Source organism: Mixophyes fleayi, chromosome 1 (assembly GCF_038048845.1).
Source record: "Mixophyes fleayi isolate aMixFle1 chromosome 1, aMixFle1.hap1, whole genome shotgun sequence".
NCBI lineage: Eukaryota > Metazoa > Chordata > Amphibia > Anura > Limnodynastidae > Mixophyes > Mixophyes fleayi.
The window spans coordinates 338398137-338416792 of NC_134402.1; the positions used below are offsets into that span (position 1 = coordinate 338398137).

At 38.3% G+C, this 18656-nt stretch overlaps 2 protein-coding genes across 3 annotated transcripts; one reads left to right on the forward strand and one right to left on the reverse strand.

Moving 5' to 3' along the window:
• Positions 1-1255: 1255 nt before the first annotated feature.
• Positions 1256-5437, forward strand: CHCHD10 (coiled-coil-helix-coiled-coil-helix domain containing 10). The gene is made up of 4 exons (XM_075215871.1): positions 1256-1401; positions 2103-2316; positions 4151-4310; positions 5246-5437. Exons 1-4 carry the CDS (start codon positions 1358-1360, stop codon positions 5263-5265), a joined length of 438 nt encoding a protein of 145 aa, XP_075071972.1. The 5' UTR covers positions 1256-1357; the 3' UTR covers positions 5266-5437.
• A 406-nt stretch (positions 5438-5843) lies between these two features.
• On the reverse strand, positions 5844-14406 carry C1H22orf15 (chromosome 1 C22orf15 homolog). Of its 2 annotated transcripts, XM_075215850.1 has the most exons (6): positions 14271-14406; positions 10531-10617; positions 9585-9707; positions 8740-8814; positions 7167-7333; positions 5844-6480 (listed from the first exon to the last, which is right to left on the reverse strand). In XM_075215850.1, exons 1-5 carry the CDS (start codon positions 14293-14295, stop codon positions 7188-7190), a joined length of 456 nt encoding a protein of 151 aa, XP_075071951.1. In that variant the 5' UTR covers positions 14296-14406; the 3' UTR covers positions 5844-6480; positions 7167-7187. The 2 variants fall into 2 exon arrangements, with proteins under 2 accessions (XP_075071951.1, XP_075071959.1); XM_075215858.1 differs by lacking the exon at positions 5844-6480 and having other exon boundaries at positions 6927-7333.
• Between the last annotated feature and the right edge of the window lie 4250 nt (positions 14407-18656).

Consider the following 18656-nt stretch of genomic DNA (forward strand, 5'->3'; position numbering starts at 1 on the left):
TTACTCTGCCCCTCTTCATCCTCACTCTGCCCCCTCCTTCCTTCTTTTGCTCCTCCATTGCTGTTTCCCATGACCATTTACCCTCCCCTTTCTTTACTTACCATACTTGGCCTTCTTTCTTCTATCTTTTCTTCTGTTTTCCTACCAATCTGCTGGCGCCCGGGACCCAGCATCCTCCTCTTTCCTGTCGCTTCTCACTGAATATGTCGGACGTGATGAGTGAGAAGGATGCTAGATCCCGGGCGCCGCCGGATTGGTATTTTTGTATTTAATCTCCTGGCCTCTGCGGCACCCCTGTGACAGCGCCGCGGCACCCCTGGAAGCCGCGGCGCACACTTTGAGAACCACCGGTATATAGTACAAAGCAAAAACAAGCCCTTTTGCTGGCAAAAACATCAGGTTTTTAAAGCAAAAGGGCATTTTGCATTTTGAAAAAATAAGCCAGTGTTCAGTACTGTAATAAAACATTATTATATAATCTATTGATATGATTTATACCCCATTATAATCAGTGAGGTATGTTAAAGAAAAAGTGCTGTAGGGAGAAGGAACATATAAAATACAATATAAAGTGAGGCTTGTTATTTGTTTTAAATATTTAAGATTTATCATTTATAATAATAAAGCATTGCTGGGTTAAGCACCACTAAAATAGCCTCTTTGTATATTGATAAATATATATTGTACCTAAGACCACCCTTTAAGGATGGGCTGCTACTTATGGGCCAGTGCTATGTTCTTGCCCCCCTGGGCTAAAATCTGCCAACCAGCCATTGTTTAGTGCTGAGGCTTTGCTTTTTTTTTTTTTGCATTTCTACGGTAGACAATGCTGTCCAGGTGTGCCAGAGAGAACATAAATATATATATTATATGTACACATATATATGGCTTTATCCTACAACAGCTGTGAAACTTATCTGTCTATCCTTCCTACTCTACTGTGCTTCAAAATTGCATTTGAGAAATCAAAGACAAAGAACACAGGGAAACTATTCTAAGCCAAGTGTATTTATTTTGTGTCAGAGTTAAACTGCTATAAACTATGTTATGAGGTAATTGCATATGTAATACCATACAGTGTTTTTCTTTTAATACTAGATGTCTATTTGTTGTACTTTACCTATAGCCCTGATATTAGTGCACTGATTTATTCGTATTCAGTTTCGTAAACCGTTCACTAGTACGACAGCAACAAGACTTGCATAAGAAACCGTGCCAGAGATAGAGCACTTGCAGATTGTGACGTCATTACAAGGCGCCCACTGGAGGTTTCTGGACACTGACGAGTGCGAGCATTACCTTACAACGAGCCGAGAGCTGTCAGTGTCACAGCCGGTGACTCTCAGTAGAGGTCAAAATGCCGCGAGGTAGCCGCAGTGTCCCCTCCCGCACAGCACCCAGGTAAGAGCTGCCAGTATTCACCTTTTGGTAGACTGGAACCCAATGACAAGATCATTTATTGCCCTTGGAGCAATGTCATTGCCGTCAAAGGGAACAAGCGCTGGTGACATCTGTGACCGGTGACCACTTGGCTGTGGTTTGATATTGGAGTAACACATTTTGAGAATATGATTCTGGAGCTGCTTCGATCCATTTAAGGAACACTGCAGTGTGCAGTAGCTAACTGGTCGCATAATTTAAATGGGATTTATAGAGCAGTTTTTACACATGGTCTGTGACATTGGTGATTATCACCATTATAAGTGATGAACCATATAAAACACAAGTGGTGCTAATATATGTCTAGCTCCTGTAAATACATCTTTTTAATTGGTGAGCTCTGATCTGATGTCATCACTTCAGTTTGCAATTAGGAAAACTTGTGTGATATAAGTAAAAATGCACCTCTACTGTAAATTACTATAGTTTATATAGTGCCAATCATATTATGCGGTGCTGTACAGAGAATAATTAATCATGGATTTTAGACAAGTGGTCTAGTGCTTCTATGTAGTTGTGGAACTTCTTTGTGACTTATAATGTACAGTACAGATACATTATCCTATATATTATGCTCACATGGATAATTCATGCAAGCATACATTTTCCAGCTTCTGAACAAAGATGACCTGTAATTTATCTCTCTCCGTTTGATTTTCCAGCCCTGCTCCCACTCATGCCCCGGCTGCCGCACACCCACCACCTTCTGCTGTGTCCACGGCTCCAGCTCCATCCCAGGGGCCAGGGCTGATGGCTCAGATGGCTACTACAGCAGCTGGTGTGGCTGTCGGGTCAGCAGTGGGTCATGTCCTTGGTGGAGCGCTGACTGGTGCTTTCAGTGGTGGCAGCACAGAGCCAGCAAAGCCAGCTGTACAGGTCAGTAACAAGGTGATCATAATGGTGAAGTGTGTGAAATATCTCATCCAGTACAAGCATAGATGACAACTAACCACAAACCAATTATCTGACATTTTGTTACATAAATACAGAACATATTGCTCCTTGAGATTGGAAATTGTATGGAGCAGTTCTTGTTTCGGTCTTCCTGTATTAATTAAACATAGCACGTGTCTTAGTTTTGTTTGTAAGTTGATATGTTAACAGGATGTGAATATTTACATTGTTTGTGTTGCAGTTACTCTTATTATGCTGCTTTTGCTATTTATCCATAGACAGAATCCCTATTTCTTCTTTTGGAAGTACTTTCCTCTGCCTTTTGATTACTAATGAGTCCTGTGTTCTTTTATTGTATTTAACGTTGCAGCATAAGGCCATGTACACATAGGCACTAAAATCAAGCACTAACAGCGCGTTTAATGCACATTAACAAAGCCTAGTAAAGACTCTTTGCACCGACACCCTTAAAAAATAATGTAAGAGAATGGACCTGTACACCCACACTTTCTGGCAAGCATTTGCTTTGTGTCATTTTTGACATTTCAGAGTTCACTAACAATACAGTGGAGTTCTATGTGAACACCTGTCAAAGCGCTATGTAAAGTACATAGTAGACTTGAGCCTTAATGAACGCATCTCCAAGCTCTCCTAAAACTAAGTCAAATTATCTGTGCTTCGAACGGTGTACCCCAAGATGTGTGTGTGCAAGCCCTTATTAATAATATGTGCATGAAAAAGATTACTTAAGCCAAATTTCTTTAAATTCTATAAAAGCAGCAGTTACTAATGCAGATGGTATGAGACAGTCAAAGTGAAATGCGTTGGTCCCAACAAAGTGCTATCTAGAAGGGTGGGGATAAATAGGAATCCATAAATTGACGAGTTGAGCTCTCTGTAACTTGTACAAATAACAGTGCAATGTAATAACTTTTTAACCTATGGTTTCTTGCCATTATAATGCTAGATGCACACAATGTTCTATACAAACATTTTGTGATCTACAAGCTAATAAACAGATTATTCATCATCTTTTCTTGCAACGAAGTTGTCCATATTTCCTATTTATTGTACAGTTCTAGCAATACATAGTTTGTACATAACAGAAACGTATTGGAAAGGAAATCCATAATTAATGAAACACTGAACCACAGTTTGTAATGCTGATTCACAGACATAGTTTGGTTAAAAAAGTTAAGGACCTGCTAAGCACAGAGTTCCTGTCACACAAGTGCTGATCCATTCTGTCAGTGCTGCTGTTAGCTTTCATATTACATAGCCGCACTAAGGATGACCAGATCTTGGCGGTAGTTTTACAAGAACTTAAAAAAAGAAAAAATGGAGGTGTTACCCATAGCAACCAATCAGATTCTAGCTATCATTTTCTAGAATGTACTATATAAGGTATAGCTAGAAATTGTTTAGTTGCTGTGGACCAAACCTCCTTTTTTTCTTTGTAGAAGTGTTAGTAAATCTACCCCTTCGTGGGTACACTGCCAGCATTTTGAAAGGAAAAAAACTACATATATGTGGGGTAACAATATACACAAATTGCCCCTAGCCTACCGTTTATCTCCTAATAGTGACCTATTTACTTAGTGATGAAGTTTGTATACATGACATTATTATGGAGAAGCAGCAATTGTTAACTTTTTATCTTTGGAACATCCTGAATAAAGGATTTCTGGATAAAATATTGCATACCTCTACATTATAATACTCTATGTACACTCTTGTCTTGTGTCTTCTACGGTGATTTTTCCCCCCTCCTTTTTCTTATCCTTCTGTTTCTCTTTCTCCACATTTTTTCCTGTAGGAGCCTCCAAAGACCCCTGCGTACTCCCAGCAGCCTCAGTCAGCATATGGTCCCTGTCACTATGAAATGAAGCAGTTCTTGGACTGTGCTACCACACAGAGTGACCTGACTCTATGTGAGGGATTTAGTGAAGCGCTAAAGCAGTGTAAATACAGCCACGGTGAGTGGGAAGAGAAGCTGTAACAGGGGTGAGGAATGTATTGTGAGAAAGATGTAGCTGTGTATATGGAGGTGTAAAGGCCGGGGATCCTAGGTATAGTGTTTGTTGACAACAACTTTAATACAAGAGGAAATGTGTGTGAGGCTTAATATAGTTCTTCAGTACTTGGAAGGCGGTGATAGAGTAATGGTTTATGCAGTATGATTAATGGCTTACGCAGTAAGGTGTTAAAGCAAATTAACAACGTAAACGGTTCATCTTATCACCAATTTTGTTGTTTATTCCACCCGGTGTATTAGACCACCCCACCAATTAATGCTGGTTGACACAAGCATTTTGTAATTAATAACACTGGGAGAATGACGCGGCAGGCTGAGATCTAACTTTGTACACTGCTTGTATACTGGAGGGTCTTATTGTCTCTGGAAAACAGATAGAAGCTGGAAGACTGCATATACAGTTACAGGTACATATCAATACCATACTTACTAACTTTATGGAAATGTTTTCCGGGAGCCTGCCGGGGGAGGTGGGCGTGAGGGGGGAGGGGTGACAAAATCTGCATAATTTTGGCCCCGGCCCCTGTGACGTAATGATGCAAACGCGTCATTTTACACCAGGGGCGGCACCAAATGCCGCGATTCACAGAGAATCGCTGCATTTTGGACCAAATTCACTAGGAAGTGGGCAGAATTCGGGAGATTTCCATACTCACCCGGGAGTCCGTGAGACTCTCCCAAAATGCGGGAGTCTCCTGGACATTCCGGGAGAGTTGGCAAGTATGATCAATACATGTAACTAGAAAAATAAAGTATGTGGAGGGTTCAGCAGAAAATAAATATTTGATACACCATAGGGAATAGAAAAGAAGACTTATTCTGTAACCTTATGGGGCACTGAGTTGTTATGACTGTAATTTCCTCTCTTTCCTGCAGGTGTCTCTTCTCTCTTGTGACATTGATCAGTTTCCCATCTGGACAACTTTCCTATGAAGAATCATCATAGGAGCCACTGGCATTTTAGTTCTCTACTTGGCACATAATCTTATAATATTACAATTGGGTTTTAGACTATAACAGTTTTATCTTTAAACAGAGTAATTAATAAAAATAGATATCTATATTTTAGTTATGCATTGTTGTGTGTAAGTCTTTTTCTTCTATATAGCTTGTATTATTATTATTTCTGGTATTTTCAAAATAACTTTCAGTATTCAGCCCAAACTGTCCCCCTCGCTGTCTGTATTCTCACAACCTTTGGCCTTTTGCTTGCGCACATTCAGCTGATTTGAAAAGCAAATGTGTGCAGTTTTCACTTCACAGGATAAGCTGTAACTCTGACTTCAATCTTGGAGCATTAGCGCCATCTTGGTGCAGACTAGGGGTACTGCATATTCATCAAGCTTCATGTCATTTGTTTTACCATAAAGGACCACTGAACCTAAACCAAATTTTTATCCCTCCTTAAATGGGCTCTTTTAAAAATATATATGTATAGCAAAATCCCCATACAATAATAACAAAGAGGATCCAATTGGGTAGTCGAATTGTAGGATATCTTACAATTATCATGAAAGCTTCGCCTTAAATATCTTCAAACATTTGGATATATAATTGTGAATGATGGTTTTGTTTTATACACAATTTTAGGTTCCATGGTGCATTAAAGACCATTACACTAAAATACAATATTTTATTATTATTTTTAAGTAATTCTCTACGCACTAACCCTTTCTAACTGGCTTTATGCATAATGTAAACACAACTTCGAACCTACTTAGGGGCAGTTGTTCCAACACCTCCGGTGGTCAGTGCCATATTTGTGATGGGAGTCTGAGGCAGTAGCGGATTGATGGGAAGCCCAGGGTTTTAAAAAAGGCTTAGATATTCTTTATTTAAACACATTGCTGTATGACCTTGACAAAAGATGAAGTGAGCTAGGGGTGAGGAGCCTGCTGTTTGTCTCCATGGGGGAGATTCAATTCAACTCGATGTGTCTTTGAAACAGTCTACGGAGACGTGTTGAGGTGATGTTCAGGTTGACATCTCCGCTCATATTCCCTCGCTCCCCGTAGAGGTGCATAGATAAAGTGAGTGGAGTTTCCTTACCGTAATACAGCTAGACATCGAGGCAATGTCCAGCGACACATCCCGTTGGATTGAATCGCCCCCTTTAAATTTAGAGAGATGAGATTGATGTTTAATACTTGAAACATAAGATTTGTTGTATATTAAGACATTTTGGGCTAAGGACTTACACTGTATTATAAGTAGTATGTACTAGTCAAGAAAGGATCACAGAGGATAGGTACAAAAAATGATCAGGTACACAAAAATGTGTTGTGGGCTCATTACCCCTTAAGTCCTGCTCATGCAAAAGCACTATAATACTCTGATACATTTAAAATCTTGTAGCAGAATCGGAGAGTGGAGACCCCCAACCCAGCCAGATTTTAAATATTTTTTAAAAATATCTGTCTCCCATCTCTCTCCCCACCCCTCCCTCTCATCTTTCCCTCCCATCTCTCTCCCCACCCCTCCCTCTCATCTTTCTCTCCCTCCCATCTCTCCCAGTTTTCATCTTGCAGATGGAAACACTGATAATGTTTGTCTCCAATGAGGAATAAATAATATCTTGCATCCTTTATTCAATAAAGCAACATTTTATACAAAGGTTTTGTGACAAAATTTGCCATATATCAATGCATCTGTTGGTAAATTCATGTTCTCTCCCTAATTAGACAGAATAAAAATATAGTTGATGACATACAGTATGTATCTTAGGAAATACAAGCAAATCTGCAATGTCACTTAATTCCCCTTTTCTATCCTAAATGTAAGGGTTCCATAGCTATACCCGGACAGGTAGGGTAGTCCATCACGTCAATCGGCTCTTTTGCTGAGAAGTTGCCCTGGTTTTTGTTGGAGAAGTAAAAGGGATTTCTTTGGAGCCTTTAGATTTCTTGTGAACAGTATTGCGCCACTTGTCCCGTACATGGGGATTGGACAACTTTTGCAGGCGTTCTGCAAGAGAAACAGACATATTGGAGATCTTTATGTCCAGGTGCAATTTACTTAATATTGGAGAACATAATATTAAAATTAGTGAAATAAAACAAGTAGATAGGTGGTCTGTGACCTATAATATATATATATATATATATATATATATATATATATATATATATATATATATAGTTAACCCGTGCATGATACTCATGCATTCTAGTCAAATAAGCTACTTAAGGTGTTAAAAAGGTTCTTGTCATGCATTTGGGCCTAGCCCAGGCCTCCTTAGGGGAAGAGCGTTACTTCCCGACGCAAGCGCCTTTTTTTAACATGGTTTTGTCCACATGTCACCACCTCATCATTTTTCTCCATCACCTCATCCTTCATCTTTATCGCCACATCTATCCAGATGTCTATCCAGACACAGGGATCTCTCGCAGCGGTCCTGAGTATCACACTCCTCTCGCTCTGTCACCCCCGGCAACCACCAACCACTCCCAACTGTCACTTCTCCTTCAAGAAATATATATATATTTTTTTAAAATCTTTATAAACACTTTTAACAATTAGCAAATTAAATTAACAAATTAAAAACATCTTAGTATACCAAATTTCAGCCCTTTCTGAGTTTTTTTCCCCCACACACTAAGAATTTAGTAGGTCAGTGTATAACTCCGCCCAGCAGGTGGCGCTGCAGCTTGGTTTTTTTTCCCCACACACACACAGACTAACACACAGACTAACACACGCCACTAGGCTTATATATATTAGATATATATACATATATATATATATATATATATATATATATATATATATATATATATATATAATGGGTGTGACCTATAGACATCAGGACTAACATTGCGGTTAAGACCCAATTTAAATGAAAACATAACAACCAATCGGCTATTAGCCTTTATCTTTCAAATAAGTATACAATGTAAGCTTTCTATAGTTTATTGCAAAATTGCAACTAACTGCAATGTTATAAACCCCCTCAAAATCTTAAAAAGTATGTTTGCATGTTTTTTTCCTCCTGGTTTGAGCTCCTTGCGCTGGGGTGATAAAAGTAATGTAAAATATAGGTGTTTGTCAAGGTTAGTGTAAGATTTAGTAAAACACTTTGATCTTTAAAATTGTATGTTAGTTTGTATAATTTCCCTCAACATCAAAGACCACATGCAATTTTTTTGTAGCCACGTTAGTTCTATAACTCACTCAGTGTGTCCATGTCTATTCAGCTATATAGTTTTTTGTTTTTTTTTAAATTCACTGTTTGTTTTTTTTTGTGCTGGGAAACAAGCACTTTAAAGCATATAATCTAATCCATTATACATGTGGAAGAATGAATGATCCAATAACTGTTTGCAGTTTACACTGAAAAGCATTGTAGGTTAAGTCACAAGGTCTGTCCTCACCTGCTAACTCCGGGTGACGTTTCCCCAAGTTCTCCAGCATGGACTCGTAGCGGGCTGGCTCTGACCCATCACTACCTACGAATTATAGAGTAGGTTACAAACCAAATCACTATATTATAGTGGTTAATCAGTGATTGATGAACAGGGTGAAACTGAAGGTGTTAAAAGTTAAGAATAGAGTTCACTTTCTATTAGAAGTGGCATACATATTTATACCACATGTTAATCTCTAGGGTGTCCCTGTAATGAGGCAAGTAGTAAGGAATTGATTTGAAAATAAAAATGATAATTTTCTTGCTGCAAAATTCTAAATAAGTGGATTTAATATTTTGATCTAGTAATATTTAAAATGAAAGTATTTGTAATGTTCAGTGGTGTCTCCTACCGGTAGTATATTTTGCTGGTAACTTTGCGGGGAGATTTAATTAGATGTGTGTTGCCTTTCAAGTTATTTTACCCAGTGGATTGTGCAGAGAGTAATTCAATTACAAATCCTGATTGAGACTGAAAATAGGGCTTAATCAGCTAATTTTTCTTCACATCTTGCTTACTATTGATCTGCCCCATTAGTGTCTCTTTTCCAATGTTTTCTTTTAGTCAAATATGCTAATGGAACCACTAGAGGTTCATCATTTAGTTTGAATGGCTTTGTGGACCTGTCTAACAGGGTTTATCATAAGTTCCGTAGGTGCAGGGAAATCACTAGTGTACAACCTAAAGACAGTAATATTAACCATAGATTTATACATAACAATATACATAAAACGCAAAAAGAAACAGACAAGAAAAGGAATAAACAGACTTGAAAGGTGAAAAATAATCCTCACATCCACATTTCTACTTACGGATAATTTTGACCAGAACATAGCACTGTCGTTCCTTCAGATAGTTTGTCGCAATGTCTTGGGACCCCTCCAGGTCGCAGAGATTTATTAGGTTTCCTGACTCATCCAGTAGATCAATGGAAACTGGAAGGAACAGATTGTTGGAATATAGAGCTGGTGGCAAAATGGATATATTGGATAGAGACAGGTGCTGCTGTTCTATAGGAGTACAGGTTATGGGCAACAATCAGCTACACTAAGGTCAATATGGCAGAGTGAGATTATTTTATTTTGTAGAGTAAGGTGTAGTTTGTAATGGAATGGAGAATTTGGGGTAGTTATAATTTCTGGGGCTAGTGGACATTTCCCGCAAAGCTGTACAGTTCAGCTAGATTAGCTGTATACTCAAGGTTATGAGTTGTTCCATATATTACTTTTGAAATGCTTTGTCTGACTGGCGGAGGAAATGCAGGTTGCATTCAGAGTAATATAGTACATTGGACCGTGGATGTGGCTGGTGTATATGATCTCATAGGGATCATTTCTGTTTTCAGGTGGCCCTGATATGCTGTGCAATATGGAGCCAGTATTTTCTTTAATGTGTAATTCTAAATTGTGAATTTATGGTATGTTCGATTCAAACATAAACATGTCACATAGGTGAACTAAACAACAATTTCCTTATTAGTTTATAGGTATGAAAACCACCAACAAGGAACTTCAGGTAATTGCATAATATAGAATTAATTTCACTAATAGCAGAAAAGTCAGTGGAAAACAAGAAAGAACTTCAGTGATCCTGAGATTTTGGTCACAAACCCTGAAATACCTAAAAACACTCTAGACCTAAAGGTCAGAACCAGAGAACCAAAGCATTCAAAATGGCTTCCTCCAGTGTGTGTAGGTGGCAGGTGTTCTTTGAACCTAAAACTCACACCTCTTATTCATTGTCTGTCGCATTACTCACCCTCATGTCCACACTGACATTTCTCCCTCAAGCTTTCTGCCAGGTTGACCAGCTTGCAGTTTGGGTTCAATATAATCTGATGATCAGCTAAAAGAGTGATAAAGCCCATGGTTAGATTAGCTGAGGGGAAAATTGCATTACAACATCTCCAACATTTTACTAAAACAAAATAAGTAATTATTATTATTTAAAGAACTCTCCAGATATATTTCCGTCCTGGCTGGAGGCACCAAAAGAACAGGGAAACCAGCCAAGGCACAAGTTGTTGTGTTGGGGCTATCACAAGTTATGGCAGGTTACATGTAGGGGGCTGTATTTCACAAGAAGCACAGTGACCTAACTTCCTGCTCTCTAGTGTTCTACAAGTCAGGAGGTCTGAAATATTGTTGGTATTTTGGTGCCATTTAGAGGGTTTAGGTGGTGAGGGCCCAACCTCACAAACCTGGATTTTCTATTGGTGGCATCTCCTTTCAAGAGGAAGTGATACAGCTCAAAATACACATTTTTATTTATGGTTGACAACAACTGACAGTTTTAAGATTTCTACAGTGACTGGTTCATATTTTGTGTCCCCGTCTTCTTCAATCTCTCCTCATCCTGAACACCGTGAGCTGCCCAGATGCCAATCGCCGATGGCTACTGTATCATTGGCAACTGATAACGCTACCGTCTTATAATAGCCATATGCACATTTCTCCACCAGCAGCTAAAATTGTTATTCCACTACCTTATGCATTAAGTGTTCCCCATACCTCCTAGATTGTAAGCTTCTTTAGGCAGTGCCATCTTTACCTTTTGTTTCATGTTATTGTATATAATTTGTGTTATGATTCCCTTAATGTACAGCGCACCATAACATGGCAGCGCTTTGTAAATAAAAGATAATAATGAATATACAGACTGTACAAGTTCTATATACAGTATTTATAGTAAATTTTATATATAGACTCTACTCAAGAAAAGCCAACAGATCACACCGCTTTGCAAAAGGAATCTGTGCAAATGCTTTTACATAACTGTAATTTCATAGTTCAACCAGCATGGACCTAATTTAGCGTTAGTTGTAAATTAGTGTATAAGCCATGTTGCATGGGAGAGGGGGGTGGGATTTAAAATGTGCAGACAGTTTAATTGTTGGGAGAGAGGGCACATCCTAGCTCAACTCTAAATTTCAGTGTAAACACTAGTGTTACATGCAAAAGCAAGCAGTATTCTCCCTGCATGTAAATACTGCTACCCTTGCATCACAACAAGGTTTAGGGTGCAAATATGTACGTTTAGAACTAGAATGTTTAGTCTTAGAACTTAAATTACCGTAGGTCCTAAGTCTGGTCTAGAGGGAGGATTTTATTAATAACAGTGGGTCTGATTCATTAGGGAAAGTTAACCAAGAAATTGAGTAAGTTTTTCTACTTAAGTTTTCTGGACAAAACCATTTTGCTATGCAAGGGGTGCAAATTAGTGTATTATTTTGCACATAAGGAAAATAATGGCTTTTTTTCCATGTAGCACACAAATACTTTATACTTGATAGCTTATTTGTACACTGAAATTTAAAGTTGATCTAGGACATGCCCTACACCAACAATAAATCTGCCATCACATTTTAAATTTACCTCCTCCTCCAATGCAACATGGTTTTGCCTTACTTACTTACATTTGCTTAACTTTCCTTAATGAATCAGGCCCAGTGTGCCTATATCTCTTTAAAGCAGGTTATGTATATGATTAGACTGCATAATTGGTTCTAGGACACTGAAAATGTAGCAAAAAAGACAAAAGAATAAGAAAATGAGTATAAATATTTCTGCTGAATAGTTTAAGTCAGCCCTGCTTCAGACTATTTACAGAGATGTATATCTTGTCATTATTTTTGTCTTTGATTTTTTTAAGATAGACGTTAAAGAGGCCCTTTAACCATCACCAAATGCAAGTTTCTATTACTATAAATATTTAAAAATCTGTGTGTACATCATGTTTTTAGTTTATCAATGTGCCATTTTATTGTCTTTGTCGTGCCTACTGTTTTTGGCAGAAGTAAACAAAAGGTACCTGGCCTTAAGCTTGGCCTTACCATACAAATCTGGCTGGGTGAGAGGAGAGCTTGGTGTTCCTATCCTAATATAATTAATGTTAGATTGATCAGGCATTTGATCTGATTTTAATGAACTACAGAACCTGTTCTCTTAAGTGTCCTTCTTAGGGCACGATCAGAGGAGTAATAGATAAGAGTTTTAACAGCTCTTACAGATGTCACATTCTGTAGAAAATGCTAAAACTGGTAAAGCGCAGTTGGGTTCATTAAACCCTGTGTGCCAGTCACATGTCACCTGACCCAACCTCAGACATGCTGTGATGCTGCATGACTTTGATGCAAGCACACCCAACGGTACAGAAACTCCACTCCTTTTCTCCTGGCATCTTGATGGGATGAGAGGAAATATTATTTGAGATCTGAAAGAAAACATTGAGGCATTGTGTCTCCGTGGACTGTTCCAGAGACACATCACGGCACCTCGTGGCTAATTGAATTCCCCCTCAAAGATAACATTGCCAGAAGAGATTTACAACCTGCCACAATCATGTATATTTGACACTTGTATCCTTTCACATCCCAGTGAGTACACATATACTCTACCAATATTTTCAAATATATTTATATCACAATATTCACTATAAATGAAACCAGTATCTGTTCTGGGCTTTCATCACCCCATTTTCCTACACTAGCACAGGTAATGGTTCTTGCTGCAGTTAAATGGAAACATCATATTCAAAAAGGGACCGATTTACTCTAAATAAATACAAATATTGCGATGTGCACCCCCCCCCACCCCCTGTTCCAATGGCGGATTTTAAAATGTTGGGAGGTAAGCTTACAGTAAGAAAATAATGATTTTCAATACAGACACTAAAAGGTACTGTAATTCCTTCAAACCTCACTATGCTGGAATATGAACCACTGAAGTTTCTACAGGTATCACTTAAATTGATTCAGTTAGGAAATTATGCAACATGTATTTTGTGGATAAATTAAAATAAAATTCTGAGGCACAGAATCATATTTGTAGCATCGATCTAAATGATGCAAAATATATTATCTCATATATGTGCAGTGAACGCAGCTCAGACAGAACATGGCACAAGCGCATGGAAAACAGTGCATAAATCTTTAGATACAAATATAGAGAGTTTGATTTAATAATGTGTACAAGTATGTGAAAGCTAGCCGAAGCACATCAAGCAAATCTCCATAGGACTATAGCTAATATCTGTGCATATTACATATCATTTATACATGGAACTGAAGCTCCCTACAGTACTTCATAATAACGTCAATTTTTAAATGAAGGTAAGGCCTTTTTAAGACAGCTTTGAAATACGACATGTTTGAACTATTTTTTGTTTGCTAAATCTATTCTGTTGTATTCTATTCACAGGTTTGTGAGATATCCTTCTATGGTAGCCTTCACGTTGTCAAACTATTGTGTTAGTTGTCTAAAAATCTTTTTAAAATGAAGGTAAGGCCTTTTAAAACATTTTTGAAATAAGAAATGTTTGAACTATTTTTTGTTTGTTAAATGTATTATATTGTATTCTATTGACATTTTGTAAACGTTTTTGTTAAATACTTCAATATTGTGAATATGTATTGTACAAACTGCTAGTGTACAATTGTATAACTATGGGCAAAATATGCCATTGACAAATAGCCTCATATTAAATATCAGGTTACTTACCTCCGAATTTCACAGTGATAAACATATTATACACTGTCTTGATTTTGTACCAGTGCAGACTTTTAGCCCTCAGCTCTCAGAAATCAAGGTTTCCTAGTATATGAAATCTCTGAAAATAAAGCTACACTGCGTTCTTCCAAAGTTTCATGAGAGTGTGAAAGCTACAGATTTGCTGTTGTAAAATACTGCTGTTGACTGTTAATTGGCTCTGCTCAGCATAGAGTGAGGCCTTTTGTCTTGGTATCTAAGAAGCAACAAAAGCTTCTATAATTATCCCCTATGGGGTTTACAATGACAAAAGTGGACGGAAGAAATTTCACTTTACTCTGTCATTAAATTCCAACCAACATACTATCTAGTAAAGGAATGTATGCAACCAAATTGAAAAATCTGTATTATTCTGCTCTAGCAATTTAGTACCAGTAAGACAGCTCTGTATTTAACATATAGGCAACCTAGACTCTAGCCTAGCGTAACACAGCGTAAGGGGCAATACTAAAAGGGATTTTGTACAATGGGACATAATCATAGAAAACAGCAGAAAACAATACATGCAGCCGAACAGTTAGGACACTTCAGTAAGGAAAAACAAAATGGCTTTTGTTTCATCAACATACTGATTGTTTAACATACATTAATATTTACACACCATGCTTTGATATATGCCAACATTTGAATACAACTTACAGGGACAGGTTCCAGGTAGGTGTCCAGTGAATTAAGTAAACTATACCTGAAACATGACTTAACCACCAGTTATGCATTGTAGCCAACATTGTAAAATAACTTTCAAGGATAATTTGCAGCTTAGCAGCTTCATCTAAGCACATCACACACAGGGTATATACCTTTAAAAATAGGAACTGGATATGGAAACTACGGCTGATGGCAACTATATGTTTCATGGATGGAAACTACAGGAACTGCAATGGTGAAATTCTGACCAACAAGAGTTATATCACAAAATGACCATGCTGAAACATATCACTTTTATTTGCAAAGCTCTAAGCAACTTGTTTCTTGGCTGCTGTTTCCATAGTAAGAGCAACAAGAGAACATGAGCCTGTGGAAATAACTGAGGTCAGGGACAAAGATTGGAGCTAAAATATCTGTAACCAGGAGACATAAGCTTGTTTTCTAGCTGATTCCTGGCCATACGTATGTGGCTATGGTTTAGAAAGTTGAATAAAGAACAGTTAAAGTTAAACAACCTCCTATGTGACCCAGTTTTGTTAACTTGGAGACTATGACGGTAGTCATTTTCTCGGCTCTGAAAATGCTGACACAGCATACAGTGACATTACAAGCCCGAAGACTATAACAGCAGCACTAATAAAAAATAGAATTACCATGTAAAAGACAGATACTGTTTCCGGCAAGCTCAATGACCGCCAGATGTAAAATCAGAGTTCGAGAAATGTCTCCAGCACAAAATTACGTTACTTTTAATAGCCACAGTTAAAAAGACGCTTTTTAAAGAGTGGACTCAACGCCTGTGTAATGTAATCCACGCCTGAGGATCTGTCTGCACCCAGACTGGGTGGTGTCTCTGGAGTTAAGCTGGTGACTAGATACACAAAACTTGGTGGCCTGATTATGTTCCTTTGCAAGTAAATGAAAGGACAGGTACAGGTGGTGATGAACTAGCAAAGGAGACCTGACAGGAACTGAATTGCTAAACCCGGAATGGAACCGAAATGCTTTAAACCGGATCTGAACCAGAATCCTGGTACCAGAATGGAACTGGAATGCTGTATGATGGAACAGAAATGGAATGCTGGCGCCGGAATGCTGTACGATGGAACCAGAACAGAACCAGAATGTTGGAACCGGAATGCTGGATGCAGGAACCGGAAAGGAACCGGAATGCTGGAACCAAAATGAAACCGGAATGCTGGAACCGGACTGGAGCCGGAATGCCGACTTCATGAGCTGGAAAGATAGAAAGACTGCAGACTGCTGGGAACCAGGTTGGCGTTTGGAAATATTGGCTGAGAGGAATCATGTGACCGAATCCAAGATGGCAGCGCCCATACCCTGATTCTGGAGGGATCTCTGGAGTGGAGACAGACTGGGCAGCATCTTGCAGAGAGATCTGAAACCAGCAGTGCCTGAGGACCGCAGGTACAGCTTGGAAAGACAGTGGAGAGGTAAGTGACAGGACCCGAGAGCCTGGTGTGTTACTCCTTACCTTTGTCATCACACACAGAAAAGGCCTTTGATAGGATAGATTGCCAGTTCTTTTCTGGTGTGCAGGAGCACTTAGGACTTGGTCCTACCTGCTTACATAGATTTCTCTCTCTCTATAAAGACTATCCCCCTTGTACTATTTTCTAGCCAAACTTGTACTATTTTCTATATAAAGATCAAGCTGGACCGTGGCTTTGAGTTTGGGCTGAGGTCATACTGAGAAAGGGGGCGGACTCTCCCTATCAGCCACTATATTACTCGGGCAAGTTTATACTACCTTTTACCTGGTGGTTTAGGGGTTAGCACTTCTGCCTTACAGCACTGGGGTCATGAGTTCAATTCCCGACCAACCATAGCCTTATCTGTGTGGAGTTTGTATGTTCTCCATGTGTGTGCGTGGGTTTCCTCCGGGTGCTCCGGTTTCCTCCCACACTCCAAAAACATACTGGTAGGTTAATTGTCTGCTAACAAATTGACCCTAGTCTGTGTGTCTGTCTGTGTGTGTGTGTGTGTGTGTGTTAGAGAAATTAGACTGTAAGCCCCTAAGGGGCAGGGACTGATGTGAGTGAGTTCTCTATACAGCGCTACGAAATTAGTGACGATATATAAATAAATGGTGATGATGATGATGAACTCTGTATCTGATATCACACTATTTATGATTATAGACTGCTTTTTTATACAGATGTTTATGGACATAAATTAGGAGTGGACTGGCCATCCACCCTATAGTGTATTTAATCATTCATATGCAATATATTTGCACTTATATTGAACGTGCTCAGGATTATGTCATTTACCTTTTTATTTAGAGCATATACTTCTTTTTTTAATTGTTTTTATTAGATATATTTTGCTGTATTAATCTTACTGCAATTGAGTTTGCATTATTGATTATTTTGATTCAATAAATGTATTTTTCTATACAGAATTTCCGCCACAGTTTTATGCATAATAATATTTATAATCTTTATATTTTATTATTCGTGCACCTCTCTACAATTTCCTTCTAGAGATTATGGGATGCCTAGTCCCAGAGGGACCATGCTTCTGGCTTTTTAATCTCCCGAATCTCCCAATATACCTGAATAATGATGGAAAACAGTACTCCCAGCACATTGGAGATACCCTCTCCTACTAGCATGAAGTAGTGGCTAACAATGTTGGCTTTCTATTTGGCTATGTACGTCATCTCCATGTCGGGTAAAGACTGTTATATGGAATTTACTGCAATCTGATTTGAAGGCTAGAATTCAAGGAGTCTCCCTCCTATTTTTCCCTGATGGAACGATGAATAACTTATCACAAAAACTTAATTGGCTTAGACAGGCTGAATCGCATATTTTCTTTTATTTCTTCAAACAACAAGCAGTGCTTCTTATAATTGAAAATTCCCAAGGAGCCCCCTTCTTTCCTATACCCCCCACACCCACATTTTGTTTTCATAAATGAAAATTTGAGGAGTGTTTCTCCCTTCATTATTGATTGATATATTAATATGCTCAATAGCTACAGGGTACACTGGAAATACATCTGATTAGGAAAACATTCAATTCTTTTTTTCTTGGTTACATTGTATATATTCTTCTGTAAGGAAAAAAAATATGCTACTTTCTATACTTTTTATCCCTTGGGGCTGATTTATAGTTAGAATAGAAATCTAGTTACTGTGTGCAAAATTTGTACCTGGAAAAATGTACAGATTTAAGAGAAGTGGTGAGGGCGGCACTGCCTACCCCAATCCTAAAATGCAGTGCAAACATAGAGCTGGTCAAAAGGCATGTGCAGCACTGCATGAAAACAAAGTTTGCATGTGCACCTATTGCAGAGCAACATGGTTTGCTCAGCTGCAGATTCTGAACCCAAGCCAAGTTTGCGCCAAAGCTAAATAAGGCTCCTTGTATACAAGTAAGTAGTTGCTGAAAAGCAGAAATGCAATATGTAACTTAAACTTAGTAACTTAATTTTATTGGTAACCATCAGGAGGCAGTAACACACTGTGTAATATCAAATCATTTCCCCCAAAACATAAAGGTAAAGTAAAATAAAAAACGATTTATTGCAAAATTATCTATAACAAGGATTTTGTTTTCACCTTATCTTTCTTTAAATGTTCTATATAAACAAAGAACAAGCCTTTTCTGAATATTTTTTTCTTTTTATATGAGCAACAGCCACTATATATTTGCTCTGCCA